Here is a 21022-nt window from a genome sequence, read left to right as displayed (position 1 = left end):
TAACTTTATTAAGACAATAATCTTGTATCAGAATTTATTGTGATAGATCATATCTGGTATACCTGGAGTTCCGGGGGTCAATGCCCCCACAGCCTGGTCTGTGACCAGGCCTCATGGTGGATCAAGGCCTGATCAACCAGGCTGTTACTGTTAGCCACACACAATACAACATACAAACCACAGCCCGGCTTGTCAGGTACTGACTTTAGATGCTTGTTTAGTACCTGCTTGAAGACAGCCAGAGGTCTATTGGCAATCCCCCTGATGTACACTGGGAAGCAGTTGAAGTCTTGGGCCCCCAATACTTGTTGTATTGTCTCTCATCATGCTAGTGGCACCCCTGCTTTTCATTGGGGGGATGTTGCATCATACGCCAAGTTTTTGCTTTCACAGGGCTTAGCGTGATTTTGCTTTCACAGGGAGTGATTTTCGTGTGCAAGTTTGGTACTAGTCCCTCTAGGATTTTCCAGATGTATATAATCATGTATCTCTCCCTCCTGCATTCTAGAGAGTACAGATTTAGGAACTTCAAGCATTCCCACAGTTTATAGGCTGGAGAAACATAAGTGTAAATATTAGAGAAGTATGGCAGTAGGCCTACTGGCCCATGCTAGGATAGATCTTGAGGCACATTAACATGTTAGGTAGCAATGGTAGTAGTTAATGTTAGTTTAATATGTTTATTATGCACCCCATACCCATCCTGTGGGCGGTAGTCAAAAGATTACAGAGGTACATAATTGGTCCAGGGACTGGACTCCAAAGTTTTGATAGCTGAGCAAGTTACAATGGTAATGAACTAGATCTGGTCATAATCATGACCAAGTTACAAAGGTAATGAGCTCCAGGTAGAGCTGGTCACACTCATGAATAATTGCAAAGGTAATGAATCATAAACACATTAATCATGAGAATTTACAAAGGTAATGAGCTCCAGGTAGAGCTGGTCAAAATCATGACAAGTTTCAAAGGTAATGAATGATAAACACGTTATCACATGATTACAATCATAGACAAATTACAGAGTAATGAGCAGTTAACAAACATAGCAGGGAATTCATCCATTGCCCCAACAACAGATGTTGCTAGGTGCCTGTCTCTCCTCGGTAGACAGCCATTGCAAACAGCAGCAAGTTGCCCAGGGATCTGCTGCTTGCACGAGCACCATCGACCCTCCCCAAGAGGTCCAAGAAGCCAGTGACTCCGTTAACAGCCCGATGGAGAGCTCCCCTAGGGACATGTCAGCGTCCTGGTGGACGCCAAGTTGATTGAAGATCCCAGGCCCTCGTGTGCACGGATGTTGAAGCTTGAGGAACTGAGTACACACTGCCTGTGGCACACCTGACAGCTGCCTCGCGGTCGAACTTCACGATGCTGTCCCTGTAGTGGAAGTTCCTGTGAGCCCGGCACTCCCTGCGGCTGCAGTGCCATCGCTGACATCCTGGGTTAGGGGAGAAGTACCCTCTACAGATGGGGTGGCGCTGGTAGTTGGGTGGGTGAGGCGGGGGAGATGGGCAGGGGTGAGGCGTTATAAGAGGGTCACTGTTTACTACACACGCCCTCCCCCTCCCCCCCAGCGGAGAGGGGGGGAGGCGCTGACTGGTCCTGACTCGACAACACCAAATCCTCTGAAACTGCACAACACTTCAACTATTTACGCTGAAACGATGCACTGGGATGTCCGTTCGCTGCTCTGGTATCTTCTCAAAGCATTCACACTGAGTTCTGTTAAGTAGGGACCTGGTCAGCCTCTTTGACCAGGAGCTATCCTTGAAAATCCCGCAGCTAGCCCGCTACACAACCTGCCGTGTCGGCCATGTTGAGCCCTGTGAGTAGTTAATGGTGATGGTAGTAGTTAATGGTGATAATGGTAGTAGTTAATGGTGATAATGGTAGTTACAGGTAGTGTATCGACTTCAATATTTAGATTACCTATTTGTATTGTGCAGTAAAGAGTTTTTACGAGGATAGTGAGGCTCAGGTTAGAGTATGTAGGAGGGGGATCACAACAGGTTGGAGGGGGTAAAGGTGGTTTTGTGCACGAGGGGCTTGGACATCCAGCAAGCATGCGTGAGCATGTTAAGAGCAAATGGAGACAAATGGTTTAAAAACATTTATGAAGGGGTTCACGGAAACTGGCAAGCTGGACTTGATTCCTGGAGATGGGAAGTACAGTGCACTCTGAAGGAGGGGTGTTAATGTTGCAGTTTTATAACTGTAGTGTAAGCACGCCTCCGGCAAGACTGATGGAGTGAATAGTGATGAAAGTTTTTCTTTTATGGGCTGCCCTGTCTTGGTGGGAGAAGGCCAATGTGTTAATAAAAAATTATGGGAGAGCACTAAACCTGTAGGGATTGTGTAGCACCTGAAGGGGAGCTGGGGTAGCACAGATCCAGTCCCCTAGATCAAGAGCCCCTCACCAGCATCAAGAAACCTTCCTTGATGCTTCAATATCTGTATCAAAGTTTTCTTCCAGTTGTAAGTTATTATTATAATCAAAAAGAAGCACTAAACCACAAGGGCTATACAGCCCAGTTGTAAGTTGTCTTGGCTCTTTGTGCTCGTCTAATGTCATATAATTCTTTCATACTATTTCTGTATTTTTCAACCGTCATTAGCTCTTCTGATTATAATAATTTTCCATTATCAATTTTGAGTTCAGAATTTCATTATATGGTTGTGTTAATTCTTGTGTTGGACAAACCTTAAGACTGTTTTTTTTCGTTTAATCTGCATATTTATGCTCAATAATGCATTTATTTTAGTTATATAAAACTTGCCAGAACTTCACTGTAAACTATTTCATGTTTCTTTGCATTTTTTGGCATTTTTTTTATATTATTTGTATAAATAATTCAGTACAGGACCTACGAGGATTAGTGATAACAGCCGACCAACAAGAAAATTAGTTGGGAAGAAACTCTTTGATACTCCAGCAGACAGGTACTCAAACAGCCTTCCAGAATGAATTGAGTTCAAGTACCAAGGTTCCACTGTATCTTCCTTAACTATACCTGTAGGAGGCTTCGGGGGTCAACATCCCCATGACCCAGTCCATGACCCATACAGTAAATCCTCACTTAACGTCATCGATAGGTTCCTGGAGACTAACTTTAAGCAAAACAATTATCATATGATTACCACATACTTTTCAAATTCTTGGGTTACAATAATTTATAATTATATTCTTTCAATTTTATTATCACATCAACGTTATAAGAAAAGGATGTTACTCAAGAACCTGCTGTATTCTCACCCTGGGCCATTTATTTCCTTCTACCGACCCCATCACTCATAAAAACCACAATATTTTAGTCACAGAACATGCAAAATCTGTAAGAAGGGCAGCCATGTTGCAAATGAATGGTATACAATACCATGTTGTACATGAATGGTATACAATACTGTGTTGTACATGAATAGTATACAATACCATGTTGTACATGAATGGTATACAATACCGTGTTGTACATGAATAGTATACAATACCATGTTGTACATGAATGGTATACAATACCATGTTGTACATGAATGGTATACAATACCATGTTGTACATGAATGATATACAATACTATGTTGTACATGAATGGTATACAATACCATGTTGTACATGAATGGTATACAATACCGTGTTGTACATGAATAGTATACAATACCATGTTGTACATGAATGGTATACAATACCATGTTGTACATGAATGGTATACAATACCATGTTGTACATGAATGGTATACAATACCATGCTGTACATGAATGGTATACAATACCATGTTGTACATGAATGGTATACAATACTATGTTGTACATGAATGGTATACAATACCAACAAGGTAAAGAATTAGATACCCAGATGTACAACATCCGGGTATCTTTATTTGTAAATGTTGCACCATCCAGTGTCTTTACCAATACAAGAACATATGTCCTTGTATTAATAAAGTCACTGGATGGAGCAACATCTACAATATAATCATATGTTGTACATGTGTCTGATTCTTCAACAATAATGCCATGTTTGAGTTGAGGACCAGACACACCTTCAGTATCACACATTACAATACAAGCAAAAACCACATGGTGATAAGGTGGATATATGTGGTAGCAGATAAAGGAGTGGAGGATTAGTGCAAGTGTAAGGTGGTGGGTAGCACAGTGGAGGGTTAGTGCGAGTATAAAGTGGGTATTAGTATTATTATTATAATCAAAAACAAGCGCTAAGCCACAAGGACTATACAGCGCTGCAGGGCAGGAAGGAAGCGAGGGCATCAGGTGGCAAAATGGAGATGGATGAGTAATAGGTTACGGATAACAGCGGGGTAGTGGATGGTGAAAGGGTAAAGGGCAGCAAGAGACTGAACTAGAAAGGGCTGAGGGGAGTGCGAAAAGTATCATCAGAGTTTGTGGAGTAAATCAGTCGTTGTCAAGAAGTCAATGAGAGAGTCAGGATTAAAGGAGGGTCCATCAGCAAGAAGGGAAGGTAAAGAGAGAGTAGTAGAACGAAGACGACGTTGGAGGTAAATTCTGCGTGCTCATTGATAGAGAGGGCAGTCTAACAGAATGTGGCTAATCGATACTGGAACTTGACACTGCTCACAGAGAGGAACAGGGTGCCTCTCCATGAGATACCCATGAGTAAGACGAGTGTGGCCAATGCGAAGGCGGGAGAGAGTGGTCTCCCAACCTCAGCACTGATGACAAGAAGACGGCCAGTAACCTATGCTCGGTTTAATAGAATGAAGTTTGTTACCGAGAAGAGTTGACCAACGTTGTTGCCAACGGGTGCGAAGGTGGGTAGCTATTGCAGCAAAATAGTCCAGAAATAGAACACCTCGATAGGAAATTGGTAGGTCATGTACTGCTGACCACGCAGCAGTGTCTGCCTGTTCATTGCCCTGTACGTCGACATGACCAGGGACCCAACAAAAAACAATATCTTTATGTTTGGTAGAGATACGGCGTAGCCAAAGTTGGATACGGAGAACTAGGGGATGAGATGTATCAAATTTTCGTATAGCCTGTAGAGCACTAAGGGAGTCCGAGACTACTACAAATGATGACACAGGCATAGATGCGATACGAATAAGTGCTGCAAGAATGGCATACAGTTCAGCAGTAAAAATGATAGTTGAAGATAGTAAATGCCCCCGCACGACGCTGTCCGGAAACACTGCTGCGAATCCGATGCCGTCTGAAGACTTAGAGCCATCTGTGTACACAGCGGTGGCATGAGAATGAGAGTGGAAGTGATCAAGAAAAAGAGAGCGGGAAGCCACCGTAGGCAGTTGAGCTTTCGAGCAAGGGAGTGAGAAAGAACAGATCCAAACAGCTGGAACTTCCCAGGGGGGTAGGGAAAAGTGAGATGCTACATGAACATATAACGGTGGTAACTGAAGGGAAGACAAGAGTGAATGTAGGCGAAGAGAAAAGGGACGGAGCAAACAGGGGCGGCGAACGAATAGAGAATGTCTACTAATATCTGTGACCATTCTATAAATGTAAGGATTGTGTAGATTGTGAGTGTACATAGTAGCGAAGGCAATGGGCATCACGGCGATCAGACAAGGATGGAACATTCGCTTCTGTAGAGAGGCTCTCAACAGGGGAAGAGCGAAAAGCACCAAGGCACAAACGTAATCCTTGGTGATGGATAGAGTTAAGGCTAGAGAGAGTAACAGGAGAGGCCGCGGAATAAATCTGGTCACCATAATCAAGTTTCGATAAAACGAGGGCTGAATGTAGGCGAAGCAGAGTTCGACGATCAGCTCCCCAGGAAAGATGAGCAAGGGTTTTAAGAAGGTTTAGCCGGCTGTGACAAGTTGCCTTCAGAGAGGTAATGTGAGGTTTCCAGGATAACCTACGGTCAAAGAGAAGGCCTAGAAACCTGACTATCACGTTCGGGGATACGGGAGCCATAGAGATACAAAGGATGATCGGAGATAACAGAGCGTCTAGTGAAAGTAATTTGGCGAGTTTTGGTACTTGAAAATTTAAACCCATGCGTGGTGGCCCAAGTGGAAACACGGTCGACCGCATGCTGGAGAGAAACTGCAATAAGATGACAATCAGCGCCTGCACAAGCAATAGCGAAGTCATCAACATAGAGTGATGACCAAATATTGGGTGGAAGAACAGAGGCCAAATCATTTATAGCAAGGAGAAAAAGTGTTGCGCTTAGAACACATCCCTGAGGGACACCTTCAGCTTGGACGAAGTCCGGGGAAAGAACATTATTGACTCGAACACGGAAATGTCTGTCAGTTAAAAAGTTCTTAAGGAAGGATGGTAGATTGCCTCGGAGGCCTAAGGAATGGGCCTGGGCCAAAATATTATACCTCCAAGTTGTGTCATATGCCTTCTCAAGGTCAAAAAATATGGCAATAACTGAGTGATTATTCGGAAAGGCATTACGAACATACGTATCCAAGCGTAGTAAGGGTAGAACGACCCTTACGAAAGCCATATTGACTAGCGGAGAGACTGTTGTGTGTCTCTAAATACCACATTAAACGTCGATTTACGAGACGTTCCATCACTTTGCAAACTGCACTAGTAAGAGCGATGGGACGATAGTGGGAGGCATCATGTCCTGTAGTACCCGGTTTGCGGAAAGGGAGAATAATGGCAGATTTCCACAGCTGGGGAAGAACTCCTTGTGCCCAAATAAGATTGAAGAGGTGTAAGAGGACTACAAGGGCTGACCGATGTAAATGTAACATACGAATATGAATGTCGTCAGGCCCAGCTGCCGATGATCGGCAAGCTGAGAGCATTGCCTCCAGTTCTTGAAGTGTAAAAGGCACATTATACTTTTCTTCTCTGAGAGAAGAAAAGTCCAAGGGTACTAACTCTCTGGCAGACTTTGAGGAAAGAAACGAGGGGCATAGATGGAGCCCCCGGGAAATACGGACCAGATGTGTGCCAAGTTCAATCGCAACATCGAGAGGGTTTGCTACATCAACACCAGCGACCCGTAGAACAGGAGCCGGGTCAGGAGAGTATTTACCACTCAATTTCCTCACTTTTTTCCAGACTGCACTCATAGAAGAAGCAGAGGTGATGGTGGAAACATAGTCTCGCCAACAAGTGCGTTTAGCTTCATGGATGACACGGCGAGCGATCGCACGCTTCTGCTTAAAATCAAGAAGTCTCTCAGCGGTTCTATTGTACAGGTACCTGCCCCATGCAGCACGTTTCAAACGTACTACACAAGCACAAGCAGGAGACCACCAAGGCACGCACTTCTGAGAATGCCTGCCTGAGGTTTGGGGTATAGAATGAGAAGCTGCGGTATAAACTGACGTCGAGAAGATGTGTAGGAGCTCATCAATGGAGGATGAAGAAGGAACCTCACTAAAAGCAGTGAGGTGAGTAAAGATCCCAATTTGCCCGATCAAATTGCCAGCGAGGGCTACGGAAAGGTGGTGAATAGGAAGGAGAAGTAAGAATGATCGGAAAATGATCGCTGTCATGTAAGTCCGGTAGAACAGACCAGGTGAAGTCTAGTGCAGTGGAGGAAGAACAGACTGATAGATCGATGCAAGAGAGAGTATGAGTACGAGGATCAAAATGGGTGGGAGTACCCGTATTTAAAACATGGAGGGGGTGAGAGGCGAGAAAAGCCTCCAACTGGATGCCATGTGAGTCACAATAAGACCCCCCCCCCCAGAGGAAATGGTGGGCATTAAAATCACCAAGTAACAGAAGTGGTGGTGGTAAGGATGAAACAAGAAAGGCAAAGTCTGGGATAGAAAATGCTCGAGAAGGAGAGAGATATAAAGAACATATTGTAAACCACTTATTCAAGTGGATACGGGCTGCAGTGTAATGCAGCGAGGTATGGACAAATAGTTGACAGTACGGAATATCATTGCGTAGAAGAAGGGCACTTTCATTAAAGGTCCCATCTGAGAAAGGATCCGAAGAATACAATAAATTATAGCCTGAGATAGGTTGGAAGACAGCCGAGTGTAATTTTGGTTCTTGTAAGCAAGCACCAACAGGGGAAAACCTGGAAAGCAACATCTGAAGCTCACCCCGATTACCCCTGAGGCTGCGGATATTCCACTGTAAATAGGCCATGATTGGCGATGAAGAAAATACCAGGAATCTGTAGGTAAAGGCACCTACGGACTAGAGGGGTTAGAAAAGTCAACATGTGGTGGCATTGGAAGACGTTCAAGTAGCGAAGGAACGGAGCGTTGCGAAGAATGGGGTTGTGAAGATGGAGGAAAGGGAAGAGAAGGAACAGGAAGTGAATCAGTGTCCATTGAAGGTTTAGTTTCTGCAATATATTCTGAAATGGCTTCAAGTGTTTCTGAATTCAAAGATGTATGGGAGACCATATTGGAGATAGGAGGAGGAGGGTGAGTAAAGATTGGGACAGTAATGGACTGTACCAAAGTAGAGGGGGAGGGAAGAGTGTAAGGGACTGGAGATGAAGTGTGGGGGGGGGACAGAAGAGGTAGAAACCTGGGAGGTGGCAGAAGAGGGAGAAACTTGGGAGGGGACGGGGGTGGAAGGCATAGTACGAGGAGGAGGGTGAATCTCCACACTTGTAATAGAGCCAGAGAGAGGGGAAGAACTAGGTACAGAGACTGGAAAGGTAAAGTGTGGAGGTGGAAGAAGGGAAGGAAGGGGCAAAGAAGATTTGAGCAATGTGGATTTTTTGGACTTCTGAGAAGTAGAGGGGCGATTGGTATTAGGTGTCGTACGAGGTCTTGTCGATACTGGGGCTTGTGAGGAAGGACGCGAAGATGTGAGAACAGACTGAGTTGTAGTCGGGACGTCAGAGCCAAGGACGGCAAAAGGATTAGATGCCGGAGTGGCTATGGGAGGGGTAACAACAGAGGAGGCTGCAGAAGATGGGACCCCAGAAGTGGGAGGATGTTTGGAAACACGAGAATAAGAAACACGGGGTAGTCTCCCTTGGAGGCGGAGACGAGTAACTGCCATAGCATAAGGGAGACCTTCTGCCTCTTTGATGCAACGGATTTCACGTTCATTTAAGTAGACTTGGCAACAGCGGGAGTACGAAGGGTGAGCTTCATTACAATTAAGGCAAGATGGAGGTTGACTGCAAGATGTATTTGAATGGTCGTCGGCACCACAGACTGGGCATTCAGCCATAGATCTGCAATATTTCACTGGGTGACCAAAACGCCAGCAATTTCTACATTGTTGAGGTGTAGGTATCACCTTTCGAACTTGTAACCGATGTCCCGCGACATATACAGAGGACGGGAGTTCTCGGCTGTCAAAAGTTAAACGAGCCACATTGCAAGGGTAACGTCTCCGCCCCCGGGCAGGAAGGACATAAGTGTCTACTTTGAGGATTGGGAGATCCTGGAGTTCCAGCTGTTCAAAAATGTCATTGCCACATGACTGGAAATTCTGTTGGACTATGGTATGGGGCAGAATGACAGTACCACTACAAGAATTGAGAGAATGATGTTTTTCAATAGTGATAGTAGTAGTATCAATATTCGAAAGGAGAGAAAGATCATGAGCTTGGGTAGCATTCTGGACAGTGGCGATGCGCGTACCGCTCTTGAGAGCATGAAATGAAATATCTCTACCAACATGAAGCAGGAGCGCTTTGCCAATACTATGGTCAGAAAGGTAGGCAGAAGAAGAGGTCGGTCTTAAAGTAAAGAATTTAGTCCATTGTGTGGTCCGAAACTGAGCGTGGAGAGGGAGTGCTTGACGTGTCGGTCTTTTCCGAGTAGAATGGGAAGGTAACGAAGGAGCATCATCAGGAGATTGACGTTGGCGTTTAGGAGTAGGACCGGAGTTGGTCCGGCGTGAAATGGGCAGGCGATTCGAAAATTGCCGTACCGTAGAGGGAGAAGCCGGAAGCATAGTCAAAGGAGAGCGGAGTTCAGACAAATCAAAGGAGTCAGTCGAAGCCCCGGTACCTGAAGTGGGTGAGGAAACAGCACCAGCAAGAGGTACAGGGGCATCAGGAGTGTCCGAAGAGTGGTCTAAACACAAGGCAGGGTCAGAATGGGGTGCGGTATCAAGAAGGGGCCTGGGGGTAGTGGGTTCATGGACTAGGGCTGCCATGGTTAGGTTACTCCTTTGCTTTTTGTTTTTAAGAAAAAAAAAAAGAAAGAAGAAAAGAAAATAAAAATAAAAAAAAGAATAAAAAAAGGGGGGAGCGGGGAGGAATAGTTCCCAGGAGGAATGAAAGGGCCGGAAATCTCCCTCCGCGCCCAAGAGGACCTCAGCACCGCTAGTAGCGCAGATGCAGCATGGAACCCGTGCCATACCCTACCCTTCATGCCAGTAAACCAGCAATCCGGGATAGCAACCTCACATCTGCCGAGCTACCTCGGTGGACAAAAGAGAGGGCGGCCAGATATCCGCCACAAAGCATACCTCCTTCGGCCACCACCCCCAGAATCCGAAAGGTGGCTTCCAGAGATACATCCGTCGCCCGAAAGACACCCAAAGCTACTCCGGGATACCGGAGAGGGATTGGGACATCCCCAGGCAATCCAAATTCCACGGCAAACTACGCCACCACCAAGAACCTCAACTGAATGGGATGGACCCCGGTGTCCTTTCCCCTACCTAGGAACTAGCGCGCCTGTGGGAGAAATCCCAAAGGCCAAAAAGAGGAAGGGCAAAAGGGAGGGGTGGGGAGGAGGAGGAGGAATGGAAAAAGGGGAGGATGGGATAGGGAAGGGGAGAATGGGGGGTAATTAGGTTCGGTCTGAGGAAGAAGACCGACAGGGCTAATTCCTCAGACCAAGAGCCTCTTCACCACGCCAAGGAGCCCCCTTTGAAGAGGTATAAAGTGGGTAGCACAGTGGAGGGTTAGTGCAAGTATAAAGTGGGAATCAGAGTGGAGGGTTAGTGCGAGTGTACAGTGCGAAGCACAGTGGAGGGTTAGTGTGAGTGTAAAGTGGGAAGCACAGTGGAGGGTTAGTGTGAGTGTTAAAGTGGGAAGCACAGTGGTGGGTCAGTATAAAGTGGGAAGCACAGTGGTGGGTCAGTATAAAGTGGGAAGCACAGTGGTGGGTCAGTATAAAGTGGGAAGCACAGTGGTGGGTCAGTATAAAGTGGGAAGCACAGTGGAGGGTCAGTATAAAGTGGGAAGCACAGTGGTGGGTCAGTATAAAGTGGGAAGCACAGTGGTGGGTCAGTATAAAGTGGGAAGCACAGTGGTGGGTCAGTATAAAGTGGGAAGCACAGTGGTGGGTCAGTATAAAGTGGGAAGCACAGTGGTGGGTCAGTATAAAGTGGGAAGCACAGTGGTGGGTCAGTATAAAGTGGGAAGCACAGTGGAGGGTCAGTATAAAGTGGGAAGCACAGTGGTGGGTCAGTATAAAGTGGGAAGCACAGTGGTGGGTCAGTATAAAGTGGGAAGCACAGTGGTGGGTCAGTATAAAGTGGGAAGCACAGTGGAGGGTCAGTATAAAGTGGGAAGCACAGTGGTGGGTCAGTATAAAGTGGGAAGCACAGTGGAGGGTCAGTATAAAGTGGGAAGCACAGTGGAGGGTCAGTATAAAGTGGGAAGCACAGTGGTGGGTCAGTATAAAGTGGGAAGCACAGTGGAGGGTCAGTATAAAGTGGGAAGCACAGTGGAGGGTCAGTATAAAGTGGGAAGCACAGTGGTGGGTCAGTATAAAGTGGGAAGCACAGTGTTGGGTCAGTATAAAGTAGGAAGCACAGTGGTGGGTCAGTATAAAGTGGGAAGCACAGTGGTGGGTCAGTATAAAGTGGGAAGCACAGTGGTGGGTCAGTATAAAGTGGGAAGCACAGTGGTGGGTCAGTATAAAGTGGGAAGCACAGTGGTCAGTATAAAGTGGGAAGCACAGTGGTGGGTCAGTATAAAGTGGGAAGCACAGTGGAGGGTCAGTATAAAGTGGGAAGCACAGTGGAGGGTCAGTATAAAGTGGGAAGCACAGTAGTGGGTCAGTATAAAGTGGGAAGCACAGTGGTGGGTCAGTATAAAGTGCAAGCAGAGTGGTGGGTCAGTATAAAGTGGGAAGCACAGTGGTGGGTCAGTATAAAGTGGGAAGCACAGTGGTGGGTCAGTATAAAGTGGGAAGCACAGTGGTGGGTCAGTATAAAGTGGGAAGCACAGTGGAGGGTCAGTATAAAGTGGGAAGCACAGTGGTGGGTCAGTATAAAGTGGGAAGCACAGTGGAGGGTCAGTATAAAGTGGGAAGCACAGTGGTGGGTCAGTATAAAGTGGGAAGCACAGTCTTGGGTCAGTATAAAGTGGGAAGCACAGTGGAGGGTCAGTATAAAGTGGGAAGCACAGTGGTGGGTCAGTATAAAGTGGGAAGCACAGTGGAGGGTCAGTATAAAGTGGGAAGCACAGTGGTGGGTCAGTATAAAGTGGGAAGCACAGTGGAGGGTCAGTATCAAGTGGGAAGCACAGTGGTGGGTCAGTATGAAGAGAGAAGCACAGTGGAGGGTCAGTATAAAGTGGGAAGCACAGTGGAGGGTCAGTATAAAGTGGGAAGCACAGTGGTGGGTCAGTATAAAGTGGGAAGCACAGTGGTGGGTCAGTATAAAGTGGGAAGCACAGTGGAGGGTCAGTATAAAGTGGGAAGCACAGTGGTGGATCAGTATAAAGTGGGAAGCACAGTCTTGGGTCAGTATAAAGTGGGAAACACAGTGGAGGGTCAGTATAAAGTGGGAAGCACAGTGGTGGGTCAGTATAAAGTGGGAAGCACAGTGGTGGGTCAGTATAAAGTGAGAAGCACAGTTGTACAAACATTGTGTTGTACTGAAATAGAGTTAATTTCAGTTAAAAAAAAAAGTAAAACGAGTCTAAATTGATTTTCTGTGAGTTCGACTAGTGAGAGCTTGTTGGGTCCAGCATTTAGACCGACATAAACTCGGACTAGTGACAGCTCATTATATAAAGCGTTTGTTTGGTGTTCTGGTAGCGGGGAGTAAATGATACATCTTCGGAGGCTTCTTACTTTATTGTTAAGTCGTGGTGGGTACACAGGCTTGTGTGTTGTGCCCATGGCCCAGGCAGGGCCATCCCACGAGAGAGAGCTACTAGTAGGCCTTGTGTCTTGCTGCTAGGCCGCTGTGTGAGTTAGAGCGAGGCAAGAGCAGGCAGGCTGGCGTGCCTACCGTGAGGCCTGGCTACAGAGGGCAGCATCTGAGTGACGCGAAATATGAACTAAGCTGGCAGACAGCATGGGCTGTCTGTGCAGACAGTACAGGCTGTCTACAATTAGGTCCAGCATTTAGAATGACAAACCCAGACTACGTGTAATCTATAAAGGTTTTACATGGTTGTAGCCCTAATCAGTTAATTACATTTATATTAAAAATATTTTGGAAACTTAAATAATTGCTAACAAAAAAAAGATTCTAACATAACATTTTTACTGCTATTTATTACCATAGGTCAGTATATAATGTCTTTCTAACTTCCTGGTACTGTTATAAAGCCTCTCCTCACTTAACTTCCTGGTACTGTTATAGAGCCTCTCCTCACTTAACTTCCTGGTACTGTTATACAGCCTCTCCTCACTTAACTTCCTGGTACTGTTATACAGCCTCTCCTCACTTAACGATGGAGTTCCGTTCCTAAGACCATGTCAGTAAACAAATCTGTATTTAAGTGAGGATCATACTATAATGGTAGTCTCTCTGTGTCAACCATCTTTGATATTGTTTTAATGTCACCTCTGCAACATTTATAACATTTTTAGTATACTTTTAAATATTTATACAGCAGTGTACTATATATTGTAATAAACAGAATAGAGCCAATCAGGTCTAATATACATTATTTATGTATGCATACTGGACAGAGCCTGTCATAAATCCAAGTCGTTGGCAAACAAATACATCGCTAAGTGAGGAGAGGCTGTATTCTTTTTTATCGTCATTATAAGTTGGGTAAAATTCTAATAGATCTTTAATCATGTTTATTGTGCTCAGTATTTTTAGGGACACATCACCACCAATGTTATATACAAACCTCATAATTAATATTATATAATACTGATATTAAAATCTCTGGGCCCACTAGATCCACACTAACCAAAGTACAGTGGTACCTTGGGATACGAACATTATACAGTGGTACCTCGGGATACGAACCCCTCAAAACTCGAACAATTATGCAAGTGTATTTATGTAAGTGCTTTTCTAAGTGTTTTTTTGGGGTCTGAAATGGATTAATCTAATTTACATTATTCCTTATGGGAACAAATTCGTTTGGTATCGGCACTCAAACAGCCTTCTGGAACTAATTAATTTCATATCCCGAGGTACCACTGTACTGTACAATATTGTATATGTCTATACCATTACTATGACTTGTAAATGATAAATGTATAGGTAATCCTGGCTTTATACATTATTGTTCCATGACTAAGACAACTGTACCACACTGCTATGCCAGCAACATCTAAGCATAAGAAAATAATTTTTCCACTGAAAGTCATGCGTCATAAGAGGCTACTAAAATGCCAGCAGCCAGGGGCTAGTAATACCTTCTCCTGTATACATCACTAAATATAAAAAAAACTTACGTTTTTCTTTTTAGGTCACCCTGCCTGGGATGGTTGGCACATTGAAAAAAACTTCTGAAAATTGTGAGACCTTTACCCACTCTGCCTGAGGTATCCCAGCAAGTGAACCCATCTCCTGTATTATCCCAGTCTGTAACAGAATATGGAATGGCATAAGAGGGTACAAATAAAAATGAGAACTATGACTATAGTTTACCTAACATAAAGAGCGAGAATACAACATATCCTGATGGAAAATTACATAATACAAACAATTGACCTATGAGACTTATTACCAGAGAAAGGGTAGATGTTATCAGTAACACGGACTTGTACTCATTCTTAATTCACCGACCAGCTGACCCGAGATTCGCAATGCATGGTCCACTACACACGACTGTCCAGGGCTTCTGCTCACAGGACCTGTCACCAACCCCCCCCCCCATCTCTCTTTCTCTCTCTAGCTGTTTCCTTGAGCTTATATGGTCCTTAAGGCACTCCACCTTCCCCATAAGGCATAGACCACATGTTACAACCTGACACCAGTTCAAGAATAAAAGACCTGACTTAAGCCGAGAGGCATGTCTGACAGCTATTTGCCAAGGCAAGGTGTGTGACACTTTACTGGGGTTATGTCTCCCTCAGTGACCTCACAAGCACTACATCACAAAATGGCACTGATTGTACAATGCTGCTGTATAACACTGAATTATGAGAAAGGCATAAAAATGCTGTTATTCGTTACCTATATGAATTCAGAGATATACAGTGTCATGGAAGATCCTCATCCTACACATTTATACACATTATTTATACAAATTATCATGCACACAACTGTGTGGCTAAATAAATACATCATTGATTATCCAGCAATTGGTCATCTGCCATTCAAAACTGTGTAGCAGTCTTTAATACAGAGACCTGAAAAATAATACAGAAAAAGATTATATATTTTTTTTTACATATCAGTCATCTCCCACCATGATGGGGCAATTAAATAAAATAGGAAAGACATTCATCATCATTCATTCAATAGCTGTCTTGTCAGAAGCAATGCAACACCACAGTTAATGTGACCCTTTGAACTGTAACATCCTCACCCATACTTCAGAGTGCAGGTACTGTACTTCCCACCTCTAGAACTGTAACATCCTCACCCATACTTCAGAGTGCAGGTACTGTACTTCCCACTTCCAGGACTGTAACATCCTCACCCATACTTCAGAGTGCAGGTACTGTACTTCCCACTTCCAGGACTGTAACATCCTCACCCATACTTCAGAGTGCAGGTACTGTACTTCCCACCTCCAGAACTGTAACATCCTCACCCATCCTTCAGAGTGCAGGTACTGTACTTCCCACTTCCAGGACTGTAACATCCTCACCCATACTTCAGAGTGCAGGTACTGTACTTCCCACCTCCAGAACTGTAACATCCTCACCCATCCTTCAGAGTACAGGTACTGTTCTTCCCACCTACAGTACTGTAACATCCTCACCCATCCTTCAGAGTACAGGTACTGTACTTCCCACCTCCAGGACTAACATTCTCACTCATCCTTCAGAGTACAGGTACTGTACTTCCCACCTACAGTACTGTAACATTCTCACCCATCCTTCAGAGTACAGGTACTGGACTTCCCACTTCCAAGACTGTAACATCCTCACCCATCCTTCAGAGTACAGGTACTGGACTTCCCACTTCTAAGACTAACATTCTCACCCATCCTTCAGAGTACAGGTACTGTACTTCCCACCTCCAGGACTGTAACATTCTCACCCATCCTTCAGAGTACAGGTACTGGACTTCCCACTTCCAAGACTAGCATTCTCACCCATCCTTCAGAGTACAGGTACTGGACTTCCCACTTCCAAGACTGTAACATCCTCACCCATCCTTCAGAGTACAGGTACTGGACTTCCCACTTCTAAGACTAACATTCTCACCCATCCTTCAGAGTCCAGGTACTGTACTTCTCTCACCCATCCTTCAGAGTACAGGTACTGGACTTCCCACTTCCAAGACTAACATTCTCACCCATCCTTCAGAGTGCAGGTACTGTACTTCCCACCTCCAGGACTCAAAGTTGCACTAACCAGGGTCTCTGAATCCCCTGATTATTCCTACTTTGCTAACACTAACACCACCAGAACATCAAAAAAAAAAATGATGTAACTATTATGTTTTTTACTCTAGTTCAACCCCAGCCAAGGATGCTGCATAATCAAAGATCTATTCATTTGATCTTATGTACAAACCATCTAGCAGACAATAACATTTGCTTGTTTGATGTGAGGACACAGGAGCAGGAGCTACAATACTTCAGAGATTAACATCCTAGTCAGAAAAGTTGTTACATTTATGGAAAATGCTGAATCTGTAGAGACCATCTGAGTATAACTAAGCCAGGTGGTGTATAACCAAGCCAGGTGGAGTATAGCCCAGCCAGGTGTTGTATAGCTCAGCCAGGTGGTGTATAGCCCAGCCAAACATACACGTACAAACGCACTTACATAAATACACTTACATAATTGGTCGCATTGGGAGGCGATTGTTAAGCGGGGGTCCACTGTACTTTGGGTTTCTTTCGATTTCATTTATGGCTTTTAGTTCTTCCCACGATTCTTGACTCCTATAAGATTCCTTTAGCTTAAGTTCGATGTTTGCTATTTCTCTGACCAGTGACTCCCTACGCATTTCAGATATATTGGCCTCTTTTAGCCACTCTGTTATTCTTTTCCGTCGCCTGTAAAGGGAGCGCCTGTCTCTATTTTACATCTACTCCTCCTTTTTCTTAAAGGAATAAGCCTTGAGCATACATCAAGTGCCACTGAGTTAATCTGTTCTAGGCATAAGTTGGGGTCTGTGTTGCTTAGTCCATCTTACCAGATTAGGACTTGATTTACTTGGTCCCACTTTATGTTCTTGTTATTGAAGTTGAATTTGGTGAAGGCTCCCTCATGACTAATCTCATTTTGTCGGTCTGGGGCTCCGCGCATACATGTCTGAACCTCGATTATGTTGTGATCTGAGTATATTGTTTTTGATATGGTGACATTTCGTATCAGATCATCATTGTTAGTGAAGATGAGATCTAGTGCATTCTCCAGTCTAGTAGGCTCTATTATTTGCTGGTTTAAGTTGAATTTTGTGCAGAGATTTAATAGCTCGTGTGTGTGTGTGTGTACTTGCCTAATTGTGGTTGCAGGGGTCGAGACTCGGCTCCTGTGTGAGTTCTCGTTTGAGCTGCCTCCTGGTGTTATCACTGCAACAACATTATTTGCTATATTCTTCCATTTTAGGTGCCTCAAGTTGAAATCCCCCAGGAGCAAGAGCCTGATCAACCAGGCTGTTACTGCTGGCTGCACGCAAACCAACGTACGAGCCACAGCCCGGCTGGTCAGGAACCGACTTTAGGTGCTTGTCCAGTGCCAGCTTGAAGACTGCCAGGGGTCTGTTGGCAATCCCCCTTATGTATGCTGGGAGGCAGTTGAACAGTCTCGGACCCCTGACACTTATTGTATGGTCTCTTAACGTGCTAGTGACACCCCTGCTTTTCATTGGGGGGATGTTGCATCGTCTGCCAAGTCTTCTGCGGATTAGGCTCAATAAAAGCACGAGTTAGATATTGGTCTTGTTAATAATAGAGTAAATGAACTTAACCCTTTGACTGTCACAAGCCCTAATCCTGAAGTGTCTCCTGGTGTCGCAAAATATTTGAAAAAAAAATTATTTTTTCTTATGAAAATGTTAAGATTATTTTTCTGATTGTTTTAGTCCAAAAAATTTTTTGCCATCAGTACTTACCGAGATATAGAGGCGTGAAGTTTGCAGAAAATGAGCCGTGTATGGCAACAGTGGTGACTGCCGCTCACCCGGTAAACTTTGGTTTACTTTTATTCGAAGGTTTCTTGTTTTTTTTTTCACTATTTTATTTTTCCACATAACTTTTGTGGCCTGTGAGACCAAAGTATGGTGCAATGTTCATATATACACTCGTTGAATGTAACACAATTATAGCAAAAACACTAGTATCATCATAATGTTTATAAAACTTGTTTACACAAACAATCAATATATAAAATTCTTTATTACAATTGTTCTATAATATATATACAGATGTACAATCACTGGACACTTTTCTAGAACTGCTGCAGCTTATGGAATTCTTTGAAACATGGGTATAATCACAATGGTCTCTTACACTCCTCACACATAAAACGAGTGTCTGCATTTTTGTGGGCATTTTGTGGTATGCCCACAGACGAAACACCTCTTCTGAGCATTTTTCTTGAGAGCAGTAGCAGGCAGTGGTATGGGGTAGTGATCACCAGGCCTCAGACAATAGAGCATGTGTTGATAATTTTGTGGGAGCTGGTCTATTGCAAGTGTTGTTCCTGGGTACTTGAATATTATTTGTCTGATAACTGACAAACAAAATTCACCATATTTGGGTTTGTTGTTGGTCTTCAACTTACACATATTATAAGCATTCAACATGGAAATGTCAAGATGGAAAAAGAGTTTTATGTACCACTTATAACTCTTGCAAACACAATCAGCAAACCCAATCTGCATGTCACATTTGTCCACTAAGTGCATATTGAGGTTGTAATCCATCACAGCTGCAGAGGTTCATCGAAGAACAACTGAAAGCATTCCAGTTCAGTGGCATTGTTCCCAAGTGTACATGATGGCCGTATTCCACTTTGTGTTTCATCAAAGTCATGGGGACTGGGAACAGACTCATCACCTTGCTGCCAATCCGAGATGCGGCCAGCTGGTGGGTTCTGGATATTGAAACGTGGTTGTGGTTGTGCAGGTTGTGGGAGTGTGGGGTTGGGTGAGGCTGGTTGTGGTTGTGCAGAGTCAACAGTGTTGGTAGTAGCGTGGCCCGCTGCTGGTGCCACATGACTCATGCCACTATCGCTATCATCACTACCACCTGCTGCCTCACTCACATCATTCATACCCATCATAACAATATCGTCATCTTCACTATCAGTTCGTGGTATAGGGCCAAGGGATGTGCTCCGAGATTTACTCCTTTCCCTTGGAACAGCATATGACACACTGCCAGACCGCATGCTATGTCCTATATACTGCCGCTTCACTGGGGAATATTCACCCGCACTGTTGTAACTAGAACTGCTTTCAATAGCTTTGAAATCACTATCACTATCACTTTCACTGCTCACATCTGAGTCTTGTACACGGGCAAATAGTTTCCTCTTTCGTCCTGGTACAGGTGAACGTGAAAGAGCCGGCCCAGCACCAGAGGTGAAAGGTCGTGGGTCATCTGGGTTTTCATCACTAATTACATTATCCTGGGCACTGTTCTTGGTCACACCCACTTGAAAACCATAGAATTCACGACTCAAGAAATCGTAATGACACGATTGCAAACAAACCATACCCCCGGCCGGGATTGAACCCCCAGTCATAGAGTCTCAAAACTCCAGCCCGTTGCGTTAGCCACTAGACCAGCTAGCCACAATAAGATTCATCCAACTAGGTATATTTCTACACCATAGGAAGGTTAGCACAGGCACCACTGTGACCACAAATGCAAGTTTTTTACAGACGAATCTCCAGCTAGCGTGGCCGTGACGAACTCTAGCTGCTCAAGTCCCTTCACTTGAGTCATGTTGACGGCAGTGAAGGGACTTGAGCTAGAGTTCGTCACGGCCACGCTAGCTGGAGATTCGTCTGTAAAAACTTGCATTTGTGGTCACAGTGGTGCCTGTGCTAACCTTCCTGTGGTGTAGAAATATACCTAGTTGGATGAATCTTATTGTGGCTAGTTGGTCTAGTGGCTAACGCGACGGGCTGGAGTTTTGAGACTATGACCGCGGGTTCAATCCCGGCCGGGGGCATGGTTTTTATGGAATTCACTTTCACTGACACTTCCATCGATGTTAGAGCTATCACTTGGGAACAAAAGACCTCTAATCCGCCAAGGAGTGAGGTACTTCTTACCGCGAGGCATGGTGAAAATGGACTACCAAGATGGCATTCCCACAATGCACCACTGAGTCCCAGATTTTTTTCACAGGGTGCACACCCACCACTCAAACCCATTCTCTCTCATGTAGGCCTACCAGCCCTCTCCTGCTTGATTTGAAGCCGGTAGAATTTGTGTGTATAGATACGTCAAACACGGTAAGACAGTCCAGGGGTTAATTACGAACTAAAAAAAGTAAGATTTATTTTATCATAAATTGATTGTATCATTAACCCTTTCAGGGTCCCTGCTGTAGTTCTACGGCTTTGAGTTGAGGGTCCAAACAGTAGTTCTACGCCATGAGCTCAGCTCATTCAGATAAGCTGTGAGTGGTAAATTTGGGCCTAGATATGAGAGAATACATCTATGTGGTATGTGTGCACCACATAAAACAAATCCTGCAGCACACAGTGCATAATGAGAGAAAAAAACTGAGACCATAATTTTCGATTAAAACAGCGACTCTGCAGTGTTTTTTAGTATGTTTTTTATAGTTGTATTTGTGATTTCTTGGTCTCAT

General features: G+C 44.5%; 2 protein-coding genes across 18 annotated transcripts in view; one reads left to right on the top strand and one right to left on the bottom strand.

Moving 5' to 3' along the window:
• The window catches only part of LOC138855192 (tigger transposable element-derived protein 1-like), a 38150-nt gene extending 23447 nt beyond the window's left edge, over positions 1 to 14703 (top strand). For 2 of the 3 annotated variants that reach the window (XR_011394385.1, XR_011394386.1), the window contains one exon: positions 14533 to 14703. The gene's annotated coding sequence lies outside the window, so the exon portion shown is untranslated. Of the gene's footprint in view, positions 1 to 2859; positions 2944 to 14532 lie in introns of all 3 variants that reach the window. The other variant, XR_011394387.1, reaches the window with a different exon arrangement.
• Positions 412 to 21022, bottom strand: part of LOC128704417 (uncharacterized) — a 51981-nt gene continuing 31370 nt past the window's right edge. For 8 of the 15 annotated variants that reach the window (XR_011394389.1, XR_011394390.1, XR_011394388.1 and 5 more), the window contains 2 exons: positions 12944 to 14648; positions 412 to 1826 (listed from right to left, as the gene is read on the bottom strand). Coding sequence is in view for 7 of the 15 variants with exons in the window: in XM_070103227.1 (XP_069959328.1) it covers positions 1231 to 1441 (211 nt within the window). In the remaining 8 variants the exon portion in view is untranslated. Of the gene's footprint in view, positions 1827 to 12943; positions 14649 to 21022 lie in introns of those variants that run through there. The other 7 variants (XM_070103227.1, XM_070103224.1, XM_070103223.1 and 4 more) reach the window with 3 other exon arrangements.

Source organism: Cherax quadricarinatus, chromosome 84 (assembly GCF_038502225.1).
Source record: "Cherax quadricarinatus isolate ZL_2023a chromosome 84, ASM3850222v1, whole genome shotgun sequence".
Lineage (NCBI taxonomy): Eukaryota > Metazoa > Arthropoda > Malacostraca > Decapoda > Parastacidae > Cherax > Cherax quadricarinatus.
This window is presented reverse-complemented; position numbering and strand designations above follow the sequence as displayed.